This window comes from Pseudonaja textilis, chromosome 1 (assembly GCF_049901715.1).
Source record: "Pseudonaja textilis isolate UNSWEBS1 chromosome 1, rPseTex1.2, whole genome shotgun sequence".
Taxonomy (NCBI): domain Eukaryota; kingdom Metazoa; phylum Chordata; class Lepidosauria; order Squamata; family Elapidae; genus Pseudonaja; species Pseudonaja textilis.
In genome coordinates, this window is record NC_141990.1 from 190,962,166 (window position 1) to 190,988,073 (window position 25,908).

General features: G+C 39.4%; 1 protein-coding gene across 2 annotated transcripts in view; it reads right to left on the reverse strand.

Annotated features, from left to right (window-relative positions):
- Nucleotides 1-3,509: 3,509 nt before the first annotated feature.
- CSRNP3 (cysteine and serine rich nuclear protein 3) overlaps nucleotides 3,510-25,908 on the reverse strand; it is a 52,487-nt gene continuing 30,088 nt past the window's right edge. For both annotated transcript variants that reach the window (XM_087920027.1, XM_087920029.1), the window contains exons 3-6: nucleotides 20,207-20,466; nucleotides 17,946-18,242; nucleotides 14,699-15,891; nucleotides 3,510-5,895 (exon numbers count right to left, since the gene is read on the reverse strand). In XM_087920027.1, coding sequence (XP_087776153.1) covers nucleotides 14,803-15,891; nucleotides 17,946-18,242; nucleotides 20,207-20,466 — 1,646 coding nt within the window. In that variant the 3' untranslated portion in view covers nucleotides 3,510-5,895; nucleotides 14,699-14,802. The remainder of the gene's footprint in view (nucleotides 5,896-14,698; nucleotides 15,892-17,945; nucleotides 18,243-20,206; nucleotides 20,467-25,908) is intronic.

Here is a 25,908-nt window from a genome sequence, read left to right on the forward strand (position 1 = left end):
AATTTAGTCACTTGCGTTGAAGAATGAAATGAGTTTGATTTGGCATGATCTGTTCTTAACAAACCCGTGCTGACTGCTAGTTCTTACTTTACTTGTTTCTAGATGTTGGCAGATCTGTTTTTTTATCATCTTTTCCAGTATCTTCCCGGGTATTGATGTTAGTCTGATTGGTCTATAGTTTTCCCCTACCTGTTGAAATTTAGATGGGTTGGGACTACAGTTCCCTTGATTTTCCGAGTATAATGGTTCACTGATGAATGGGGAGACTTTTTTTTTAAGCAGAGGCCCCCAACCTTTCTGGCTCCATGGATTGACAGCAGTGGCAACAGTTGGAGGTGGGGAGATGATTTCATGCACAAAACCTTGATCTCACACGTGTACAAGCTTTGCCCACTTGCTCAGTGTTTATGTAGTCCAGTTCCCAAGCCATGGACTGTTATCGCGCCACGACCTAGGAGTTGGGCGGCCCTGATGTTAAAATTATCCTGAACATGACACAGATATTTTGTAGCATTCAGAAACAGAAATGGGCTGACTTTCCACGTGGTCCAAACTAATGGAAAGTTATTCTGTATTCAATAAAGGCATTTCCTTTAATTCAAATAGAACAGTATGTCTAATTCACTAAAGTGAAACGTAGAACTCTTTTAGCAATTGTATGTTCTTTTCCTTTGCATAATTTTGAGAAAAGCATATTAGAAATGTAGGGCTTATTAAATGTTAAATATACATTTTGTTCACTGTAGTTTCTCATCCACAAACTTTTATTTTAGGACTATTTCAGATTCAATCAACTTGTAAGAAAAACAATGATTACAGGATAATTTATAAACTAATTATTGGAAAAGAGCATCAAAGTTTTCAACTTATTCAATATTAAGCAGCTGCTCAGAAATATTACTGCTTTCTTTAAAAAAGAAGAGTTATTCTAAATGTTTACTCAATTAATTAGCCAGTGGAGGACACTGTTGCAGAATTATTTCCAGCAATCCATGGCTTCTAATCTATGCATGTTGCATAATAAAATTCTGATTAGGATCTGATGTTTATAATATATTGATGCAAAAACAGTTTTCTCCCTTTGATGAAATGAGCCCTAGTTATCTTTCTTGATGGAAATGGGGAACCACAGTTTGAACAAGACAAAGTGGAAAATAAATGGCCAAAGATATATTGCCACTGAGGCTTAGCCCTATGAGCAAACATGGAGTATAGTATAAGTACTGCAGTTTCTAGCCTCAAATTTCCAAAGCATATTTCTGGGATGCCTGAATGAAAGCACTCAGGCTTCCTGTTTCTAGCATGGCTTCATAATAAAGCTCCCTCTGAGTCCTAAAATTGCAGGTGTAGAAAAGGCATTAAAAAATCAATAAAATAAATATAACTTGTTCTATAAAATAAAAGGCCATGCAAGGATAAAGTATCAGTCCTTTATTCCATTTCAGTGATCTCCTTCCAGCTTCTCCCAAAACAATTTTGTGAAAGAAGAGAAGCAAGGAACCTTTTTTTAGTTTCTCTCAGACTATGCTGGAATTATCTGTCAGTTTAAGCAACGCCAGTCACTGGCCAAGTACCATTTTTTGTATCATCTTCAACTGAGTAATGGGGAGTCTTTTGGAGCATGATGGTAGAAAATGAAGAAGAGGGTAATGTGGAGTGGGAAGAAAGAGGGGGATGAGATGAGGGAAGAAGCAACTGCTGGTGTGTGAAACTTCAAAGGGATTGAACAGAGTATTGATTGCATCACGTCCATCAAAGAGTCACAAATCAAAGCAAGAAGCTGCTTCAAAACCATGAAATTAGAAGTTCTGCAACACCGGGGCAATTTCCAAAGCACTTCAGAGATATAGATAGGTCAAGATAGACATTTTCTGTCAGTAGAAAGAAAATATAGTGTGATAATGCCTGCAGACTCAGGTGGTTTAGAAGGAATTTCCTTATTTTGATTTGTCTCCTGTTCCAACCCATTAGTAATTGGATACTTATTGAGGCAAAAATAATCATGGACTGTTGAACTTATCTATTAGTCCTTTAATTTCATCTTATTTCCCATCATCCATCAGGTGGTCTTCAACCATCACCTTGGATATTTTTTCTCACTTTGGGGAGTGGATTTTAGAAATAGTACATTTTAGGTCATGTAGTTTAATGTTTTCTTATTATAATCATGTGCTCTTTAAAAATAACTCTTAAGTCACTCTCTTCCTATATGACAGGGAAATTGCTCCCTGATTATTCCAGCAGTTAACAATGAACAGTAGGTTTTAATACAACAGAAAAAAAAAATTAGCCGTATTTAGTTAATTTTTAAAGAAGGGATTCACGCCATCCCACACTAAGGATAAGCTGGAGTCCCAAAATCAGAGTTGGAAAGGAGCATTTGGACCGCTGAGTCTAAATTCCTGTTCACTACAAGAATCCATATTAAAGGATCCTAGACAGATGGCTCTCTAGCCTCGGCTTAAACTTTTCAGCAATCGTTAATTGCTTCCACTGTTTCCAGGATCAGGGAGGAATAAGGTGGCATAGTATGGAAACCGATCATCATTAGAACTAAGTTATTTTTCCATTTCAATTGCTTCCTGGAATCCAAATCTATTATTCCATATCCTATTCCCTGGAGCAAGAAAGACCTGGTGTTTGAGATTGCCATCCAATCTTTCCTTGCTCCAGCAGCATCCACAGCAAACCACAAGGGTGCGAAAGGGACACATGCGTGATGATGGAATTACATCATCTTGTATGTGTCATTTGCCCGTCTTCCATTCCCTGCAGATGTCAGGTTTCACGTGACCTTTTCTTTGAAGGCAAACTATGCCAGGTTTGTTCCATTTCTCTTCATAAGAGTTCAGAGTTGTTCCAGGAGGGCATGACATTATACACAATTAAATTTCAAGAAAATTGATTTCAGGTGGACTTCAGGAAACATTTCTGAATGGTTAAGAGCTATTCAACAATGGATCAGAATGGCTGATTGTGAACTCTTTATTGGAGATGCTCATTTTTCAGGGAAGCGATAGTAGCAGATGTCTGCATTGGGCCTGTGGGGATGGGGGCGATGTGCTCTAAGGTTGCTTCCCATTCTTATCTTCTATGATTCCATGATAGTTGCGACTTTCTTGCTAGCAGTATGGCCTACTTGACCACCGATTTGTCCAATGGCGGACATCTTGTGTAGATGATATTTAAGAGTAGGATATTTATCAGCACCACATACAACTTGTGGTTATTGTGTATGTGTAACAAATTTAAAACTAATTGGTAGACTGTATGCAGTCTAATAAAACAAAAATACAACATCCCACAATGCCCAACTACGTTTTTCCTTTCATGGTTTTACAGCTTTGCAAAGGAGACTACTCTAGTCAGGATAAAAACATTTTCTAGATTTCAAGGCTCTATTATCTAGATGACCACGAATTAGCTTTCCACCTTCTCAAACACATATTAATAATTTAAATTCAGATAAAGCTTACAACACCCTTCTAGTACAAAAGAGACATAGCTGATATAACGTAGAAACCTGATTTACTTTTTGCAAACAAATGGACAATAAATATATATATTGTACAATATATAATAAAAATACAGCATAGTACGAATGCCACTAAGAAAAAAAATAACCTAATTTTAATACTTATAAATGCTTATTTTTAATATATACATTGCAGAATAAGCCACATTAAATACATCAAATTACAGATCATTCATCATAAATACAGAAAATATAAATACAGAAGGAATACAGCATAAAATAAAGTTTGTAGCATAAGGTATAGTTTAGTGTTTTTGCCACCTACACTAACCCTTTTGTATGTGAAGTTGCAAATGATAATGCAAATTAAATCAGCCTGTGGAAGTTGCACTATAATGTCAATTGTAACTTGTATGTATGTTCTGGGTTTGTTCATGTTCTAGTGTCATGCTATAAATGTCTTTGGGAGGGGGAGGAATTTTGGACAGTATAACTCCGTTAGAACCTTTGGCAGGAGACAAAGCTCTGAAAAGGTGACGTAGGAAAACTACAATCATTCTGACCTGCTGTGAAATTCATTAACTGAAAACTACTAACTTTTTATTTTTAATTTTCAAGTAAATTGCACTGCTGTCTTAAAACTTCAATACTTTGTCTTTTCTGGGGGGAAAAAGGTTCTACAGGTAGTCCTCATTTAGCAACTACAATTGGGACCCACAACTTGGTTATTAAACAAAGCAGTCACTCAACAGAAACTGCAACCGGCTTATGATCTTACTTCAGCTTTCCTTTGCTTTACAGACTTAAATATGAGGCCTGGTCATAAAAACACTTTTTTTTAATCACCAGCAATTGCTAAACAAGACACTCACTAAACAAGGACTGCCTCTGTTAGATCCACAGTATCATTGGACCTGCTACTGACTTCCTTTATATTGAAAGCATTTCAAAAGAGATGCATTTTATGTATGTGCCATGCCTCTGAATTAAAAAGAACCTAAAGCAAATAATCCACCTCATAGGTTGCCAATAATAGACCCGAGTTATTTTTATTGTCAGAATGAATTAGATGAACATTTTCCTTAGCTAATGTATATAAGGCTAGTCCCTGACTTACAACCATTCATTTAGTGATTGATGTTACAATGGCACTGTAACAACAATTTTTCTACACATAAAACTGTTGCAGCATCTTGTGTCACATGATCAGAATTCGGGTGCTTGGAGTTGGTTCATATTTACGATGGTTGCTGTTTCCCAGGATCATGTGATCATTGCAACCTTTGATAAGCAAAGTCAAGGGGGAAAAAGCCAGAGTCACTTAACAATTGTGTTACTACCTTAACAATTGCACTGATTCACTTAACTGTGGCAAGAAAAGTCACAAAGCTCACTTTAATTGTCTCGGCCACAGAAATTTTAGGCTCAATTGTGGTCACCAGTCAAGCACTACTTGTAGAGTGATTCAGCATCAACTGTCATTCTTGCAAAGTGCCTAGGTACATATGTTAGTAGCGTCCATTCTCCTAAGAATGCCGTCATTTTTTTTAACAGCCATCAATGCCAAAAAAAAATAAAAATTGTAACGGAGGAGCAAGTTGACTTCACACTAGTGAATTCTGGCTCTTGAACAAAACTTTTTTTAAAAAATGACAGCCATTAATTATTTTATTTTTATTTTTTTTGCAAAGAATGTAAAACGCTTCACTTGCATTTTTTCAAGCCGCATAGCAGATATGTGGCTGTAGAGGCATGTGTGACTTAAGCGACTGAATTAAGATGTAGCTGAAATTGCTCTGCACAGGTAAATTAATGTGGCAGTCCTGGGAAATAGAGAGTCTGAAATAATACAAGATTTAAATTGAAGTTCTTACGTTGCTGTGACTTGTGGCTTTGAACAAGTAAAAATTGTGTTGCCTAGGAACTTGCCTTTAGAGAAAAAGCTGAAAACACTTGATTAAACCTACAGGCAGAAAATACTTGATTTGCAGGGAGGAAAAAGATTTTTTTTTTTTAGAAAGAACTGCAAAAAACCAAACAAATAGAATGTTCAGTTCTAACCTCTTAAATTAAATCCGCTGACCTTTTCCAATCCTATGGTTTTCTTTGCCTTGCTCAGAGCCAGGGAAATAGCTTTCACTGTAGGAGATGAAACTTGGAAGGATTCGACTGGACGTGTTCCATTAGAGCTATGCAGGATCTACCTGCATGTCCCCATTTGAGATCCAAGGTTTGTTGATGATAATAGCAGCTTACAAGAAATGAGGCTGAAATTGTATTCTTCTGGCAAGGTTAACACAGGATTTTAAAAGCTATATAGTGCCAAAATAATCTCCAGGAGGTACGTGAAGATATATTCTTGTCAAGGAAACTTACGGAGAAGCATGGTGAACTAGTCATCCCTGAGAGACTAGAAGCAACTGTGGAAAAAGACAAAAAAAACCTGATGAGTACACTGGTTCTCTAGAACTTCTCCAGAAAAGGAGAGGAGGGGAGATTACCCACATATGCTCCGGATGACTGTTCCTCATGAGGAGATCACAGGCCATTTGTCTTCTATGGGTTTGAGTGCCAGGAAATGACGGGAACAACCATCAATCTCAACCGTGGAGCCTTTTAAAAGATACTGGGTTCACTAAACTTTTGGAAATGGCCTTATTACCGTAAGGCTATCAGAGCTTCAGAACAACCACCTTGAAAAGCCGCCTGGTGAGTTTATCTTCATTCCTGAACTAAAGGAAAATTAACTACTTAGCTTAAGAATTTGAAGAGCTAGAAATATAAATGGCAAAAAGCTAAACAGGATTTTGACCCAAGAAAGTTATGAATGAGTTAAGGATCCAGATGAATTTAGAATATTAAAACTTTTACTAAAAGTTTTGGAAATAATTATATAAACAGACTTTCATGGGAAGAAAGTGTTTTAGCTATCCTAAGTCCTATGAAATTTTGAGATGATTTTATGACGACACAAATAGGACACATGGGGGGACTACATATCCCAGGCAGAAAAGCAAAAAAGAGGGAAAGGCAACCTTCTGTTTTTGGTTAGCAAGGGGATTTACAAAATGACATAAAACACTGACCTTGGTTAACCCTCCATGAGACTTTTGAACAATGGGGTCAGAAATAAGCAGCTACAATATCAGTAGTGATATCTGATTCTATGACTATACTATGTCCAAAAGATATTAATGAAGAAATGATGGATTGGAACAAATATTCTCTGATGTAGAAATATCAGAAACACAAATATTAGATAATTTCAGAAATGTGGATTGTAAGACAGAAAAGGTAGCTAAAGTAGAAACACAAAAGATGAAAGTGGTCAAGAAAGTGATCCAGATAAGGAGCTCTTACTGGATATACAAAAGAACCATATTAAAGTTTTGAAAATTAAAATAGAAATAAAGTTAAGAAAGCAAGAGAACAATCTTGATAATGATTTTTATTGAATTTACAAAATGTTTGTTAAAGTGTTCAAGAAATCTTTTGGATGGAGAAAAATAGAATGAAATCAAATCCTATGTCAACATCTGAATAAATTAAAAATCAAGGTTGTTAGAAGCAAAAGGAAGGAATATAAAGTTGATTTGTTTGACCAAGGTTAAAATGAGACATTTTTATAAAGCTCTGCTAACCTTTTACAGACTTTTTGCTGACATTAAGACTGAAAAAATGATGATTTATGATTTGCATATGGAAGCATTATGGAAAGAAGAGAATTTGTAATTTTATAGGAGTGAAGATTGTTTATGCTTGTGATGAGATCGGCAGTCATTTCTTTAATTTCCTTTTTCATTATCTTACTTCTTTTTCTTTTTTTGCACTTTTTATTCTATCTCTGTGAATTTAATTTCTATTTGTTTTCACTATTGTAATTAAAAATTTCCATACATTTTATTTTATTCAATTTTATTTTATCAATTACTATCTGATACCAGCCTTGTGTATATAAAGCCTTATGAATATATAAAAACAAAAAACTGTCTCCCTTGTCCTGCTTGATTCTTGGTAATTACATGGGTACCTCCAGCAATTTACTTGACAACAAATTGAAAATCTTTTTCCGCTTTCTTCCACAGATGGAAATGTAACTTTGTGACTGCTTAGAAAGATCTTTGAAAAATGTAAATTTTTGCTCAAAGATGACTGCAGAAACAAAGGCTTTTCTCAAAAGCCCCTTGTGGACACATCTGTATTTGACACCTTGCACCTTTTTGCTTGATATTTATTTATATTTTAACCCTGGTAGCGCAGTGGTTAGACTGCAGTACTGCAGGCTAACTCTGCTCTCTTCCAGGAGTTCAATCCTGATCAGCTCAAGGTTGACTCAGCCTTCCATCCTTTCAAAGTTGGTAAAATGAAGACACACATTGTTGGGGGAAATATGCTTCTGTAAAGCACTCAGAGAGTGCTGTAAAGCACTATGGGATGGTACATAAGTCTAAGTGCTATTGCTATATTCATCTTTATCATTTTTACGAATAATTTGTAAACATATCCAATGCACCTTCTTCTTGTTTTCCCAACAACACTTCCAGGTAGGTTGGGCTGAGAGAAAGTGACTAGGTTAAAGTCACCCATTTGGCTTTCATGCCTAAGGCAGAACTTGAACTCATAGTCTCCCGCTTTCTAGCCGGGGCCTTAACCACTAGACCAAACGGGCTCTATATTACATTATAACCTCAAGGGCAACCTTCCTCAATCTAGTACTCTCTAGACCAGGGGTGTCAACCTGGCAGCCTGCAGACCGGATGCATCACGTGTAGGTTGTGCCCAACCCAGCTCCGTGAAGTGGAAAAACACGTTATGTCATGATCATGGTTAATGGTGTGAGTTCGACACCCGTGCTCTACATTGAGTAGATCATTTATTTTTCCCCCCACACAGTGCAATACAATCTGAAAAATGGGAACTTTTTTAGGCTGAAAGTTTAAGAGTATATAGCAAGCAACTCATAAAAGTAACTGCCATGAGCGGGCCTGTCTAGACACATGAAACCTATTTATCAAAAAGCAAACTTTTTCAGAGAACTCTTACATCATCCAGTTGGGACATCCATTAAACACAAAGATATTTTTGAAAAAAAAAAATGAGGTCAGGCCCCGGTGCTTTACTTTCTACTATACAATCTGGGTATCTATGTATTTATTAATTATGTCATTATAAGGAAAATAAGAGACAGTTCAGTAGCCTCAAAGTTACCAAGGAAAGTATTTGGGGGTACAGTGTATTTGTGTGTATTAGGTTGCCTGACTCTGGTTTAATTCTTCATACAGGTAATGGGCATGTACTTTGTGAAGCTACATTGTTTAGCTTCATGATATATGGATGTTGGCAGTAATCATGCGAGAAACCACTAGCAAAGTTTATGTACCATCAGACTTTGCCTTAGCACTGTTCAGATTACAAATAAGGTTGTAGTTTCTAGCCACATTATTTATATTCTTTACATCACAACAAGCATCTAAAGTTTCCTTCGTAAATTAACAGTGGATAAAGTCACAGTGATGAAATACAGCCAAAAATGTGTTTATCCCCGTACTAAAAACAGTGGGACTTTCCAAACATGCAGTTTGCTTGTGTGAGTCCAGATGAACTGAGTCGGTCTCAGCCACAAAGAACAATTTGTATACAGTTCATTTTCATTTTGAGGCCTGCTGGCAGATGGATGAATGTGAGGAAAATCAAATCCATCTCCAGTTTTCACACTTACACTTCACCCATTTGTAAATGGGCCTGCTGTGGAAGGGTCCTACTGGATCAGAGTTTAGAAAATATTGATCATTTATTTTGGTAGTAAAGTCATTTGTATTATACGCCTAGGTACTAAAAACAAAGCCACAAAAATAGTATTTATAACTACTGGAACCAACCTCTAATGTTTTATAAATCTTATGCTTGGGGGGGTAAGCAAAGTTTGTCCCAAACTAATCATTTATCCAAGCCACTCTCTTGTACCCCAATGACTGACAAATCTACGCACTTTCTCATTTAAACAAATATAAACAATTGGCAGATGATATGGGGCATGAGAGCTCTGAACTGACCCAACCTTGACTCTCGTCCTGTTGAATCGACATGACAAGACATTATCGAATGAAGGCGAATATACATGTCCCAGGATAATGTGGCAGGATCCAATCAGGGCCGGTCACTGGGACCAGAATTTTTTTCTTCTGAACTGTTAGGCTTGTTCTAACAGTCTGAATAGAATAATAGAATAGACTGAAGTTTCTTGAAGGTGGCCACCCGTACGAGACTGAAAGCTGAGAAGACAAAACCTCTGGTCTCGATGACTGGTCCAGATTGGATGCTGCAACAAGACAGTATCCTTCCTGGTTTTCCACTACAGTGAGGCTTCTTAGAATGGGGGTCATGACCTACCGAGTGGCCATAAGCAAATCACCGATTTGGCAGACTTAAAACATAAAGAGGAGAGAGTCACTATTAAAACTTGGGTCCACTCCAACGGGCCTTGCCCCGACGATGTGGGAGCGTATCTGATAGGATTCTGGCACAATTTTTGTAGGGATCTTACCCTGGAGATCCATCTGATGCAAAACACAACACAACACAACAACATGAAGCTACTGTATCACTAGTGTGGTGGGAGAAGGCCTGAAGTGTGGTCTTGCAGCGCTCCCAGACTGTCTTGCAGTGATCCAGCATTAAGTGTGTGACAAAAGCCTGCTTTTTGCTGGAATATTACCAGCTTTTGAGTGGTGGTAGTGGCAGTAGGCCTGAATTGGGAGAATTGATTAGAAAATATTATTTCTGAATCACAATCATCCGGTTTGGGTCCCATCATGGTATCTAGGTGAGATTTAACTCATTAGGACAGGGCTTCCAATTGCCATCCTTCTGACTTGCAAGCCTTATTCCAGGAAGTAATTTACAATGACATGGAATTAGCTGAATTCAAAGAATGTTTCCAGCAGCAATGATGTGTTCTAGCTAGCCTACGATGAGCATCAAGTATCTTATGCAAATTCTTCCGAATTATTGTCAGTATCGAGGCAACCTAGAGAGAGAGCCACCGCAAAAATTAAAGCACAATGTGCCAAACTAGTACCGGTAGCTTATTTCGCCTTCCTTGTTCTATATGGCCAAAGAGGAAGAATACAAAAGTAAGAATCAAATAAGAAAGGATTTATGAATAAGAAGTCAGCAAAACCTGTCCTTTTGGACATCCAAGTGTCATCTGTTTGTTGCTATGCAGCCAGTGTTGACCAGGTGGCTGGAATGTTTAAAAATAATGAGAAAGGATATGATCAATAAAGAAGATAGGAATCAACATTCAAGCCCAAAGATCACCTTCAGTGAGCACATGCCAAGAATATGGAATAAAGCCTCGTTTTTGTAGTAAGTGAGGAAATAGAAGAGTTAAGGACCACCAAGGATTAACACCCCCTCCCAATTCAAAGTAATTTGGATGTAGCACGCTTGCTACAAGGAAAATAAAGTGTCAGCTGGCAAGTGGTGGCTGCTGCTGCCAGGAACATTCCTAGAAGTGGGAAACTTCTAGAAATAAAGCTGTGGAGGCTTCTGCAGTGAGTCTGACTGAAGACTGCAGTGAGATAAAAATGTATTTTGATATGGTTGGAATCTTCTTGAGCTAAGCATGCAAAGGCGCTTCCTCCACAGTAATTTTTTTGAACAAAATTATCCAAAGAAGAGATGGGGTGCTGTACTTGAAACCACCATTTTCAGAGGACAATCCTACATTTAAAACTTCATACATTGCCACTTTAAAGAATGGACATGTGCCAGAATAACTGGTACGTGAATAACTTGAAGGTAGACATTCATAAATATTGTTGTTGAAATCTAGAAAAGAGTCACAAGTGGATATTTATCATTTGGATCTATTTAGGACAACCAGTTCAGAGAATATCTAACAAAATGAAATTCAATGTAGAGAAAAATAAAGTCTTACACCTAGGCAAGAAAAAACAAAAGTACACATATAGACTTAGTGAAACCAGGCTCAATAGCAGTAACTGTGAGAGGGATCTTGGAGTCTTAGTGAACAACCAATTAAATGTGAGCCAACAGTGTGCGGCATCAGCCAAAAAACCCAATGCAGTCCTAAATTGCATTAACAGAGGAATACAATCAAGATCAAGTGAGGTACTAATGCCACTCTATAAAGCCTTAGTAAGACTGCACCTAGAGTACTACATCCAGTTTTGGTCACCACACTATAAAAAATGCTGAGACTCTAGAAAGAGTGCAGAGAAGAGCAACCAGGATGATTAGGGGACTGGGGGCTAAAACATGATGAACGGTTGCAAGAACTGGGCACGGCTAGTCTAGTGAAGAGAAGAACCAGGGGATACATGATAACAATCTTCCAATATTTGAGGGGCTGCCACAGGGAGGAAGGGGTCAAACTATTTTCCAAAGCATCCGAAGGCCAGACAAGGAATAATGGATAGAAACTGGTCAAGGAGAGATTCAACCTAGAAATAAGGAGAAACTTTCTGACAGTGAGAGCAATCAACCAATGGAACAGCTTGCCTTCAGAAGTTGTGGGAGTTTCATCACTGGAAGCTTTCAAGAAGAGACTGGACTGCCATTTGTCAGAAATGGTGTAGGGTCTCCTGCTTGGGTAGGGGGTTAGACTAGATGACCTACAAGGTCCCTTCCAACTCTGTTAATCTGTAAATATTAATGAACTGTAATAGCTCCACAGAGTTCCCATGCTGACAATGTTCCTTAATTCCCTACAATGAAGAAACACTTGTGAATTGCATACACTAATGATAGAAAAGCTCTGAAGGAATACACACTCAAAACTCAAGTCTTTTTCTAAAACAAGAGAGAATAATGGCTGAAATATGCCTACTGATTCCAGTTCACCCTAAACCCTTTCCTATTTGGAGATTATTGAGAATCAAATCACACTCAAATGAGAAACTCCATCCCTACCGATTCTGGGTGTCTCCTCTCTTTTTCAGAACTCACGAAATTTCTCCACACACCCGTGTAATGCCATTCTTTTCCTAATTAATTTATTTGGCTAAAGAAATGCAGAGTAAAATTCTTTCTGAGAATTGCTGAAAATTCTTGCATGGTTTATCCATGGATATATTTTTTTTAAAAAAAGTAATAGATGCAACGTTTAAGAAACAACAGTCTTTTAAGATTACTCACAGCTGCTACACCAAACTGTGTTAGATTAAGAACAACAAAAAGAGATACTTACACAAAAGCTGCCCTGGGATGAGAGCACAAAGCACACAGCCCATTAAAAGTTAATTGCAAGGAAGTGCCACCAAATGCAGTGGAATGTGACATTCCACTGAAGGAATTCCCTTTTGATATCTCTGGATCGTTTCCATTAGCACTGTGCTTCCATGTTCCCATGTGACTCTGCACACACTATTATTGCATGCAGGGGAAATGGTTACAGGGCTAGCGGAGAGACAGAAGGCCAGTGAGATCTAGAGCTTGAAGGAGTTGAGAAGACACACCCCAAGAAGAACCCATATTGAATCCCTTATTGGTCACAGAGTTCCGAGACAGAGATAACCTTGGTTCAGTCATTCACTCTGGATTAGTTCTTAAGCGACTGTGAAGATCACTCGAGCACTTTATACATCGGGATAATAATTTTAATACATAAAAATATAACATTCCGGCTTTACATAAAGATAAAACCATGGAAAGACTTCAGCACTGCTCTTTTTTAATAGAGGGGCCAAGCCATCCTATAGAACAGGGGTGTCAAACTCGCAGCCCGTGGCCTGGATATGTCACATGCTGGCCATGCCCACCCCTGGTTTAGTGAAGGGGGGGAAAGTTGCGATACATCACGTGATGACGTGTCGTCATGAGTTTGACACGCCTGCTGTAGAGCCGCCATTTTCTGACAAGCAAAGTTCTTCACCAATGTGAGGGGTTGCCATTAAGGAAAAGTATGTTGGTTGAAGAAAAAATGGCCAGTGGGGAGAAATGACGGCAAGATCTGAAGAAGTCTGGCTGGATATTGTTCCTATTTAATATTCTGCATTTATCCAGAACAGTTTATGGGTTGAAAAGAATGGAGAAAGACAATTGAATAACAAAACACAACCCAATTTCCTTATAATGCTAACGCTGCTTCTCTCGACCCCTGAAAATCTAAGGATTGTCCTACGTTTCACATTTTTAGAAATGTAGCCGCCACTAGCTGCAATTTAAAAAAATCTTATATATTGTCCTCTCCTTGAGATGGGGACAGGGCAGCAATCGCAACACAAACACCACATCAGTGTCACCAAAATGACTAAGTGGTATGTCCTCTCTACATTCCTAAATTACAAATACAAATAGTCCCTAGTGCAGATCAGAGAACAGGGCTCGTGATCGAATGTACTACCCTCACAAAGGCAATTTGCCTAATGAAATCTCATTGTGCTGTTCTGCTCCAAAGAGCAAGAGGTTCATTTTTATCAAGTTATGAGTACTAAGCTACAATAAATAAACAAATACATTACTGAATAATTCAGGTTCTTTTTTGTTTGCAGTCACATTTATATTTAAAAAGTCATCACCCTCGAATAGGAGCGATATTTTAATACCCTAAATATAAAGAATCCAAAGTAAAGTTTTTATTATCTTGCACAAGCCCGACAATAAAAGAAGTTGTAAGTTAGAGAGCCCAGCATAAATCAACACATGGGCCATTTTTGTACTATATGCATGTGGGTGTGGGTGTGAATATATATATATATATTTCTTAAGTTTTCACGGGTACTTATACGTATGGTATTCAGCTTCGTTTGGGTATTTTCCCACGTCATTATAGTTGTGCTTTTAAAGTTGTAGTGACATTCGGCAGAATCTCATCTGCCATCATCAGGCTTCTGTATTGTGTTCGTCTGTGAGTCAGACTTTCGAAACTTTCGATGGCAGATGAGATTCTGCCGAAATGTTGCTACAACTTTAAAAGCACAACTACAATGACGTGGGAAAATACCCGAACAAAGCTGAATGCCATACATGTAAGTACCCGCGAAAACTTAAGAAAACAAATATAAATATATATATATATCTGTGTGGATTATTTTAAAATCTGGGTATTTTCTATCAAAGGACCATTCTATTTTTTTTTATAAAAGTTTACTTTTTTACACAAACTGTTTTTGTGCAATGGCCACAGCCAAGAGAGCTTTACTAATAAACGACAATGAAAAAGAAAATCAAAACATTAACCACAGTCTTCCCCCTTACCTCCACTGCTGAGAGAAAAAATAATAATAAGAACGCTTCCAGGAAAATCCAATTAAAATAGAATGCATTTTGAAATCTAGAGCGATTCGGTCCCTAAAATAAATTTAAACAGGTACTGTTTCCATGACGGGAGATTTGATACACTCTTCATGTAGTCTGCTCTTTTCTGAAAGGCCGAGTGAATTCTCGGTGGGACGCTCCGGGAGGTGAGTGCCACCATTCAAAGTAGATACAAATCCATCTTGCGAAGGGCTTTTCAAGTATGAAGGAAAATCCACTTGGGAATGCCTTGGCCGATGTTCAGCATATAAACTGCTACATGGAACAACGTTATCGCTTTCTGACGAAGAGCAGCAAACAATGACAGACGGGTTTGAAGTGGGAAACAGGGAGCTGCCATAATTTTCCTCTGAGGGCCGCGCGTAGTCCACAAACTGTTCCGAAGTTGGGTTATAAGGCACCAGAGAAAGATTCCCGTTCTTAACAGTCTCTCTTTCAGAGTAAGTTTCCCGAATCTGGTTAGGAGTGCCAGGGCTGTGATTCTCTATTTGGTAATACAAGGATGTGGAACTCGGGTAGTAGGAAAGTGCCTTTGGCTGGTTTTCATGCATGACAGTGCTGTCTGAATAGCAAAGGACAGAAGGGAGAGCTTGGCCTGCATCAGCATGAACACCCAAGCCTTCCAGACATTCATCTAGTTTTTCTTCTTCTTCCTCTTCCTCGTCTTCCTCCTCCTCGTCTTCCTCCTCCTCCTCTTCCTCCTCATCTTCATCTGTTTCACTAGGCGCTAAACTCTGAGTGCTGGAATCTGTAACTCCACTACAAAAACTACTTGCGTCTTCCTCCTCTTCCTCCTCCTCCTCCTCCTCCTCTTCCTCTCCAGCGCAATCCAAGTCATCTGCCGACTGCAAATGCATCACCGCAGCCCTGGGTTCAGCCTCTAATTCAAAGTTCTCCAGGACTGAGAATTCCAGGGGGTGGGAGGTGGGGCCCATTGCACTGCTGTGAGCGTTGAGCTCAGCGTGGCAGCCGTTCAGCGCAGGAACTTGCTGCTCTCTGTTTTTCTCCAATTCAAGTTTCATTATAGTATGCAAAAAGTGAGTCCGAACCCTGATGGGATTAAATTCAATTCTGCCGGCTGTATTGCTGCATCCTTCTTTAGTGCAACCACACGGGAAAGACATACGGTCCACCTTAGGAAAGAAAAAACAAAAAAAAGATGGATTAGCTATTTGGTTAGCACTATCAATGCTGACAAGCTAGAAACTCTTAGCCAAACAAGAAACTTCATCAAAGAAAATTGCCCCGGAGGCCTTGTGGAAGGATTGATATATATGAGATAAATTAATTACCTGCTTTTACAACATCGGTTTCTGGCAGGGAAAAAAAAAATCCAGATAAAGAGATGTTGGAAAGAGAGACCTGTCTGGCTTTGCAAACTGCACTAAGCCCTGGTTTGTTTGTTTTCTTAAATGGAGCTATATTTCATACTTCATTAGAAATTATGATTTATAAATGAGAATGGCTTGCACAGATCACACCGAGCCAAAAACACACATACCACATTATGGCTCCCTGCGGACAGTGAATCCAGTTCCTGAAGACAAGGTGGCTGTGAGACAAATGACAGCGTGACCTGGTTAAGGAATGACAAATGGGCCATTGAGACCCCCTGTCCCTTTGTTCTGCTCTAGCATCACCGTCCCCTCCGTATTCTGCTGGTCGAATGACTTCTAATGCTTATGCCAACATTTAGGATTAATCCAGGTGACTGCTAAATTGCAGAAGTAGGTTCTTTTTTCAGATATTCAAGCTGGTAGGTCTTTTCAGTTAACTGTAAACAAATTATACATTCATAGGTAGGATGAAGTTATTCTCCGGAAGTTAAGGAAGTGGGAATCTCATTTGCTGATCAACCTCCACTTTTCTCACAGTTGATTAGTGTGGGTGAATTTGGATATTTCATTCCAAATAGATCTAGAAGCAGTATAAACAACAGCCTCATATGAAATCTCTTTATGAGTAGTTCTCTTTTTTAGCCCTCATGCAAAGGCAGGGAAGAAGCTGGTTTTATTTCCATTATGATGTTTATAAGATGGACAAAGTCTCTTTTTTAAAACCTGGAAACAGAATGGAACTCTTCTCCAGAAAGCTTCTATTCCATCAGCACTTCCTGGATTGCCCATGTGATCACAGCACTTCCTAGCCATGCTGGTAATCCAGGAAGCTGCATTGCTGAAATGTATCTCAGGAGAACCCTAACTGTAAGGCTAACAGAAAAGGGGCTCTAAACCTTTAAGTCAGGGGTGTCAAACTCAAGGTCTGGGGGCCACATCTGGCCCACGGGGTGCTTAGATCCAGTCTGTGGAACCGCCCTGGAAAGTGAAGGACCGGCCTGTGGTGCCTCTGCCAATGAAAACAGAGGTCGGGGGGTCGTGCGTGGCCCCCTGAGCTCCATTTTTGGTCGCAACGGCCTCCTGTAGCCCTCTGCCAGTGAAAACGGAGGTCAGGGGGCCTCACGTGCAACCCCCCCCAGCTCTGTTTTCATTGTCAGAGGCACCACAGTCCAGTTCTTTATGTGTGACCTCCTCCCCGTGAGCTCAGTTTTTGCTGGCCAAAGGCTGCAGGAGGCTGTCAGGACACGAGTAATGTCGAGCTGGCCACATGCCCCCCCCGGACCCTTGAGGTCAAACACAACCCTGATGCAGCCCTCAATGAAATCGAGTTTGACACCCCTGCTTTAAGTTTAACCTTTTCCAACCTGCTGCCTTAAGTTGTGGTGGAACAATGCTATGCTTAAGGGAATTCTGAGAGCTTTAGACCCAATATATCAGAAGGCCACCGAGTTGAAGAAAACAGCTCTTAGGGAGGCTAATCCAAATCCAAAACCTGGGCTATCTGTTTTATGGCTATGCTATATCTTCTTTATTGTATTTTCCCATGTATAGCTGCACACAGAGTCCATGTTTCTCCAGATTATGCTGAATTACTCTTTGGATCCCTCAATGGTGGATATGCTTTCAACTGTTGGGATCTGTTTCAGCAATACCTGGAGGGACAAATGACTCACCGGTCTCCTTAGGTTTCAACTCTAATTGAAACTTCCTGTCGCTGGGACAATAGAGCAGTGCCTCTCTTTAGAACACCTCAGTGAGTGTGAATGGGCAGGATAGCCTTCCTTTTTTTTGAAAATAAGACATTTGGAGCTGCCCTTTGGTGAAGGATCCCATAAGTGAAGCCCTCTCACCTGGCATTTTATGCCCGCAAGGCAGCAAGTACACGTTTCCGGGTCACAGAAGATTCGACAATCGCAACCACAGTCCTCTCTTGAAAGACGGATGGCTCGCAGCTCGTGTTTTTCTTCCACATCAATCTTCTTGACTCCGGAGGCTCGCAGGAGTGCCCTTCGTTTCTTTGTTGGCAGAGGTTGTAGAAAGAAGTATTCGTCTACTTCAGTGTTGTCCAGATCTATATCATCATCAGAAATGTCCTCCAGCGTTAAAGTGTTCGCTTCCTCGGATTCCACCGTGCCATTATTAGTCATCTGTAGTAACATTAAAAGATGTGTCACAGCTCCACTGAACAGAATGTTCAAAGAAAACCATTTATGTAGCATAAGCTTTTGGTATGCAAGAGTGTGGAGTTGATTTATGAGGACCACACCATCTTTAAATCTCTCTGCTTTGTTTTCATGGCTCTTACTGTTAAGTGAAACAACCAAAGATGCTTTGAAGCATTTATAAACAGCTTATACCGTAGACCAAGCTTGGATAACCAAAATAAATCCTCAGTGTAACAATTCTGTTTAGCAGATCCCAGATGCAATGAATAACGTCTCTGTGTTGACTGTATGCTCCTGTGCTTGTGCAAAATACTATTTGCCAAATTGTACATACGTACAATACGTATGTGTAACATCCTGTTCCTATGTTACATATGCATAGGGTGTATAAAATGCTGTGTGCATGCATAGATAATCCCATTTGGATTGAAGGAGTACTCTGTTTTTAAAGCATGTACTTTTCTCCCAGTGGTCTTTTGAATCAAGGGTTTAGGACAAAATTTCTCAAATTTGGCAACTTTCAAAGTATGTGGAATTCAATTCAGACCAGTATTTTGGCTGGGGATACTGGGGATTGAAGTCTACTTATCTTAAAGTTGCCAAGTTTGAGAAGCACTGGTTTAGGATAACACGGTAATCACCTTTATTTTTATGGTGCTCTTCATACTACCGTTTCCCATCAACCTTACTCTGGGGAATGCCACTATGTTTTCTCCTGCACCTTTTGAAGGTATATGTATGTACAAATGGTCTGGGGCTTACATTGTGGAGCATTGATGATTTTGACCATTCTTTGCAGGTGCTACTGGAATATCCTCTAGGACTGGAAAAATGTTCAGACAGATGCTCTGCAAAACCCCTTAGCACAGGGGTGTCAAACTCATGTAATCATGGTGGCATCATGTGACGTATTGGGACTTTCCCCTCCTTTGCTAAACCGGGCATGGCCAGCACATGATGTATCTGGCCATGGGCCGGGAGTTTGACAGCCCTGCCTTAGCATAAGCAAAGCACATCTTTTTGCAGTTGGCTGTTTTTTGGAAAGCTTGCATAGCCGCTTTGAAATATGTCCCTTTTCCCAGCTGTTTCCCTTTGTTGATAGTCCAAGAGAAATTAGTTTTGTTCATACCTTACTAAGGACAGTTTGGAAGCAGCTGTACTGGCATTGTAAAAGAAACACTACTCTCATGCTTTGAAGAGAAAAGTTTTGTGTCAGGGTTCCAGCGATTGTTTGTGTTAATGAACTTTACAAAACACCCATTTCAAATATTTTATGCAGCCCTAGTTGCTATTTGCATAGGATATCCTTTTCTAAAAAGGGGAGGGAGGAATGTATCAAGTAGCTTGCATACAGCAATACATATCCAGGTAAACAATATCAGATCTATTCCTGGCAGATGTGTTCACTATAGAGACTCACTTTCTAGAGAATCAAAATAAGCTCCTGTATAAATTGAAAGATGTGGATTTCAGTGTTTTGTGCAACTGGATATCACACAGAGTAAGCACAGTTGGCTGTTGCAATTTTCCCAGCAGCCCATCATATGATTCAAAGATGAAGTGGGGGGGGGGGGTGAAACCTGACTGAATATCAGTTCAAAATCTCTTTTGTGCAGAACAATCCACACCTAGCAGCTGGCTTAACTATATTTGCATCCCGATCAAAGCTGGAACTTTGATGGGGTGGAACAAATTGTCACCATATATCTGCATAGCAGGAAGAAAACGATCATCTTAAAGAGCCCAGGTGGAAGCCTATTAAAAATCTGATGAGTTAATACGAGAGACAGGGTCAATGCCAGCTTGTTGGAAGCGATTGAACTGCAGCCATTTTAGAAGTGAAACTGCAACCTTGCCAGGGATATTAAGCACCAAGCCCACTGTTAATGTTTTGGGTCCATATGTTGGAGGCTGGGAAAAAGGATCCCCTCCTCCCCCTTTTTTACCTTGAGTTTTAAGGAGTTCAGCTTTTCCTCCCTGAGATGGTCTCTTAACATCTCTCGATGAAGCCGTTCTTGCTCCATGGCAAACTCCCCAAGAGTATATTGGCGTACACTGTTGTGACGAGTGGACATGCCCAAAGTGCTGCCTCCTTGGCTAGGAACGCTTGTGAAACCTTGCCTCCTGGTGAAGTAGTATACTGTAACACAATTAAAATGAACATTTTTTGTCCTCTTCCTTTTCTCACTCTTCAGAATGGAGGATGCTGGAATGGAAACAAAGGACAAGTTTAAATCAAGCCCTGCTTATCCGTGCCTTCAACCCTTAACGCTGCAGTCCACTAGGCTAACATGTAACAGAGGGGTTGATTCTGCCACGCGAACTCTTGCCCCTTTTGTACTCGTGACACAAAGGTGCATGTTAAGCACCCAAGTGGTAGAACTTGTGTTGTAAGTAACATCACAACACAGAAACTGTGGCTTGCTCCAGATGCCTCTGGAAGCCTGTCTAAACGGTACAGGGAAAATGCCAGACAAAATAATGAAGCTCTCTGCTTGGTTACCTTCTTTAACCACTTGTCCAGAGATGCAGCTGTCTTACTGTGCCTCCTAAAAGCAGCATATAAGCTTAATTTGGCATTTCATGTTCATTTTTATGAGTCAAAGTATGTCAGTCTTTGTGCTGTCCAGACAGTATATAGTTAATTGGGAAATGGGATAGTTAGTTAGGAATTGAGAGCTGTCCCCTTAAGGGAATGCCTCATGGGAAATGTACTTAATGCATCATGGGAAATGGAGTTCATGTCATGAAGGCACATCTATAATCCTGATTGGTCACTGAACTGACCCTTGGCTGGGTTGGGGGAGTTTCCTTTACTCTTGCTTGGACCCCAGCACCGTGTTGGTGTCTCACCCTTTGCTTCACCATTATGGGATGAAGATCACTGTAATTTCACACTATGAAGTCAGCTGTGCAAAGAATTGGACATTAGATGAATCTCGTCATAACCGCGAATTATACTTCGAGGATGCCTTGTGACCCAATCAAGAAACTTTGTATGGAAGCCTTTGTAGAGTTTGCCTGCTGTCTTTATATTCAGTCAGCAATTAAAAGACAGAACAGTCTTCCTAGGTAGATCAGACAGGAAACATAACCAGATGGTCTATTTTCTACCCTATTGTAAAGCTACACAAACAGAATCTGTCAAGCCTCAAAGCACTCATCTCCCACCGTCTCCTGTACAACTCAAGAAACAAAGGAGGGTCTCTTCAGAGCCTCTTGTCCTGCCTGCAGTCCAGCTGGGGGGGATACACTCTGTGTTATCTGACCATCCTGGCCCATCCTCCAAGATCTTTCCCACCTACCATTACTGATGGCGTCAAGTCAAGTCAATTAGCTAGTTAGGTTAGCTGATTAAAACAGTGGGTGAAGTATTTTCTAATTAACATTAACCAAGTGAATCAAGGGAAACAGAGACATGTGGTGGGAGGGGCGCGAGGTGCAGTTTTCCTCACGGTCCACAGCTCCTTTTGTCCCCCTTCCCCTCAGAAAAGTGGAAGGCAAATTTGCAGGCCAGCTGAGGAGAAGGAGCGCTATCCAAGCTCTCTGCCAGCTTCCCACAAGCCTTGTCCACGGGAAAGCTTGCAGGAAGTTGGAACTGGTCCCTGCTCTCATTGATTCTTTTGTCCGCCTGCGGTCATTCTGCTTCTCCGTTTAGATAAGCAAGTATCTCTGAAAGAATGGCCCAGCGGGTCACAGTTGCCTAGTGTCTTAGTAAAATTTTCACATGTTCAATGTTCCATATAAACTTACAATAACTAGAGAGATGAATAATTTTTTTTTGTCTATCTTCAAATCCAGCTCTTTTGTGCTTATTCTTGGAAATAAGTAAGTTTCTGATTTGGCAACATTTTCCAAGTAGGGCTGCATAAATCATTAATATCCTCTTCATCATCATTAGAAATCTCAGAACTTCTTTAATCTTGTAAGATTTTGCCAATTTAATCTCTGCATCTTTTTAGGTCTTATATGAGAAAGAGTAAACCATCTTTTCAGATCTTCTACTGCATCAGATGTTGGCATTCTCATACAAGTTCTCATTAGAGTGCAAAGGGAAGTTATTCCGTGCAATTATTATATCAGAAGAAATAAATGAATGAATTAGGGCTACAATATTTCCAGACTTCTCTTACAAATGAGTATTCCTTCCTTTCCTTACAAAATTAACAAGCAGTCTAAGTCATGTGCATAAATTTTGAAATAGTGCCCTCTACTTTTTTAAAATCTCAATTTAAACTTTGTTTACACCACTGTCTAGCAATGCCTCTTATAAATCCATACAGAAACATAAGCATTTAGCCTGTAATGAAAAATATGGAGTGCATTTGCAAAAGCTGCTTGACTCTTCTGCCTGATTGGGGCGGGGGTGGGGGGTTGTTGGCAAAACAACATTGGGGGATGTGAGATGATAAATCACATTTATGTAATTCAGGTATGACAGTTGCACAGGTATGATGGGAGAAATGTAATAGTAAAGAGGGTGGAACTAAAAGGATCATAAAACACGCTAACAGCCTGTGTAATGTGAAGCTATATATTTTAACAACCTTAGCCAGAAGCACAAAGCTAGTTAAAACAGCTTCAGCAAATTAAGTCCTTTGGCTTTGAGATCTGTTCTTCCATTAATCAGGAATGCTACAGGACTTTTAAACTTAAGTTTCAGATGCTTATTATATCTTTATTGTCAAGTGAGGAAGAATTTCATAACCAGAATGAAATTAATTTTTTTTAAAAGAGAGAGAGAGAACAATGCATCAACAGTGCTTTTCAGAAGGTTTCAGTCTCCAAGAAGCATTCATAATTTCTGCTATCCAGCTGACTAATAATCTATTTCTGAGACCCAATGGTGTAGTTCTTAAGCACCAAGCTAGAAATCAGGAAACTATGAGTTCTAGTTCTGCCTTAAGCATAAAATATAGCTGGTTGACCATTCTTTCTGAAACTTAGGAAGAAGGTGGAAGCAAACCATTTCTAAAAACTGTGCCAAAGAAACTACAGGGACTAATCCAGGCAACACCAGGGATTCAGATTGAGACAAAATCATACCTACAAAATATGTAACATTTTTTACAAATCAGAAAACATAAAAAGCTAGTTTCTCTTCTTCAATCCATTTGATCACAGCTTCATGCTAATCGGGTTAAAATTAAGTTATAGTTTAGATTTCAAAGTGAAGTAGTTTCAAGTGATTTGATCAGTTAAATTGATCAAAGAAAGATGCTGACAGTATCAAGAAGAGTACTACTTCTCTAGAAAATTAATATCAAAAAGGAGAGGTTGTCCTGTTACTTTTAACCTTTCAGTGTAGCTAAAGCTCTGAAATTTTCTAAAGAAACGCAAAATACTTTGCCAAGACATCGTCCTAATGTAATATAATATTTTCCTGCTACAGGAAAAATCATGAAGAAAAAGGAGCTCTCATATTACTTTTTAATCTTATTGAAGCTAAAGCTCTGGTCTTTTGTGAACTAAAATACTTTCCTAAACCATGCACTTCTTACAATACAATCTTTTCCTACTCCAGGAAATAGATTTTTGTTTGCAATATATAGGCTTCTTTTATATCCCCAAATAGCATATCCCATTAGCTTCATAAATAATTTAGTCCAATGTTACAGAAGTTCTATATTATTTTACAACTATTGTTGCAATGCTTCTGCTCTGAATTGTAACCTTGAACATTGTTTAATGCATTCTCACCCCAACTCAGGAAGGTCAGGCATGGAGTAAAGGTGGATTCCTGTGTATATACAATGTCAATCTGCATTGCTTGAAACATGAGAATATGAAAAAAAAAAGTTTTTTGCAAGCCCCGACTATTCTCTTATAATATAAAAGCTTTGTATATACTAAAACAGCAGCCCCCGACCTTTTGGGCACCAGGGACCGGTTTCATGGAGAGAGGTTTTTCTGTGGGCCAGAGCGGGTGTGATTTCTTTTCCCGCAGATGGGGCTTCACTTGTTTGCATGGCCCAATTTCTGGCATGCCACGGACCAGAGGCTGGGACCACTCTACTAAAACACATTCAGCTTGAAATTCTTGCAAATTACAAAACCTGGTGGAAGGGCAGGATTCACCCATTCATGTAGTGACATACAGCATAAGCCAGACCATAATAATGTCCCCAATCTTAGGTGGCTAGATGCAAAAGCTAATGGGATTCCTGGAGCATTATAACACTTGTGCCTCAGCAGGAAATGTAACAGGTATCCCCAGTCATAGAAGCAACATCAGCTGTAACCTCTTTCACACAGCTATCAAAATCCCAGAAGTTCTGTCTTGTTTTCCAACACTCTTTGCAAACTTAGTCCTAAAAGCACAATATTGAAAAGAAGCATTCTCTGTCTTGGCAAAATTGGACAATGGAACCCAAATCCATCACTGAGCACACTGGCCAAAATATACCCCTCCAGAAAGGTTTGCCAATTTTCAATTTTTCTGAAACACTTCATTAAGATAAGGAGCCAGAGGAGGCACACATAAATTTTACGAGTCGGTCTGAAAATGGAGACTGCAAATACAGGCCTATTAATGTTTATTGTAAAAATATTGGGACAAAATAGAGATGAAGATCTTTACAAAATTTCCTTCCCAAGTCATTGCATACTTTACATTTGTCACAGATGAGCCAACAACCTTGCTTTGCAGCAAGAACAAAATCTTGAACTTAATTTTTTTTCCCCTTTTGGCTGGCAGGCTAGTGAAAAGTGCCTTTTGCAAGTGTGAAATTACACTTCTATCTCATCCACTGAAAACAAGGTGCCTCTGCATATCATCATCTCTGTAACAAGATGCCCACTGACTTTCAATGTTTTTAAACAAAAAGGAAAAAAAAAAACCCTTGATTTTGATCACCCGATGCTGCAATGATCGTAAGTGTGAAAAACGATCATGTCATTTTATTCAGTGTCGTTGTAACTTTGAACGATCACTAAATGAACTGTTGCAAGTTGAAGACCACTTGTATAATACAGCCAGCCCCCAGATTTACCATTACCAGGGGTTGCCCAGGCTTGCTGGGGAGAAAAAAACACAAATTATTTTAAGGGCTTTTCAGAAAGTCACCAAGGGTAGTTCTGGAGAAGACTGTCTATCTTTCATTTCAAGAATCAACCAAACTTTCAGCTGCTCTTAGGTAAAGAAGTTCCTTTTGCATCTTTGGCAGGTAAAATCTATCAAGATTTCCCAAAATAGCCCAGGGAATTCCAGAGTCAGGAGAGGATGCTGGAAAGGGGGTGCGGACGTAGGAGAAATGGGTGTGGGGAGTGTGTGTGTAAGGTAGTTAAAAATAAACCCGTGGTAGGAAGAGAAAGCCTGTATTGTCTCATTTGCACAAATCTTAGTGGGAATGACTGTCAAACCTTTTGAACTTTTTCAAGCGCCTTTTTTTAATCTGCAAAAAGAAGTTACTCGGTTACTACGCAGAAATAAATTGAGGTTTGCCTGGCTGAGATCCAAAGTGTGAACATTTCCCTCCTCAATTCCAGCTGTTTCCTTTATGTCAAAAGCATGTTATAATAAATGTAAACCACAGGGCTCCTCGATAGAGTATGGCAGGTTTTCAACCTGAGGGTGAAGTAACTCATTTACTGCCCTCACAAAAACAAATTAAAGAAGAAATATAATCTTGAGGCTAAAAAGACAAAA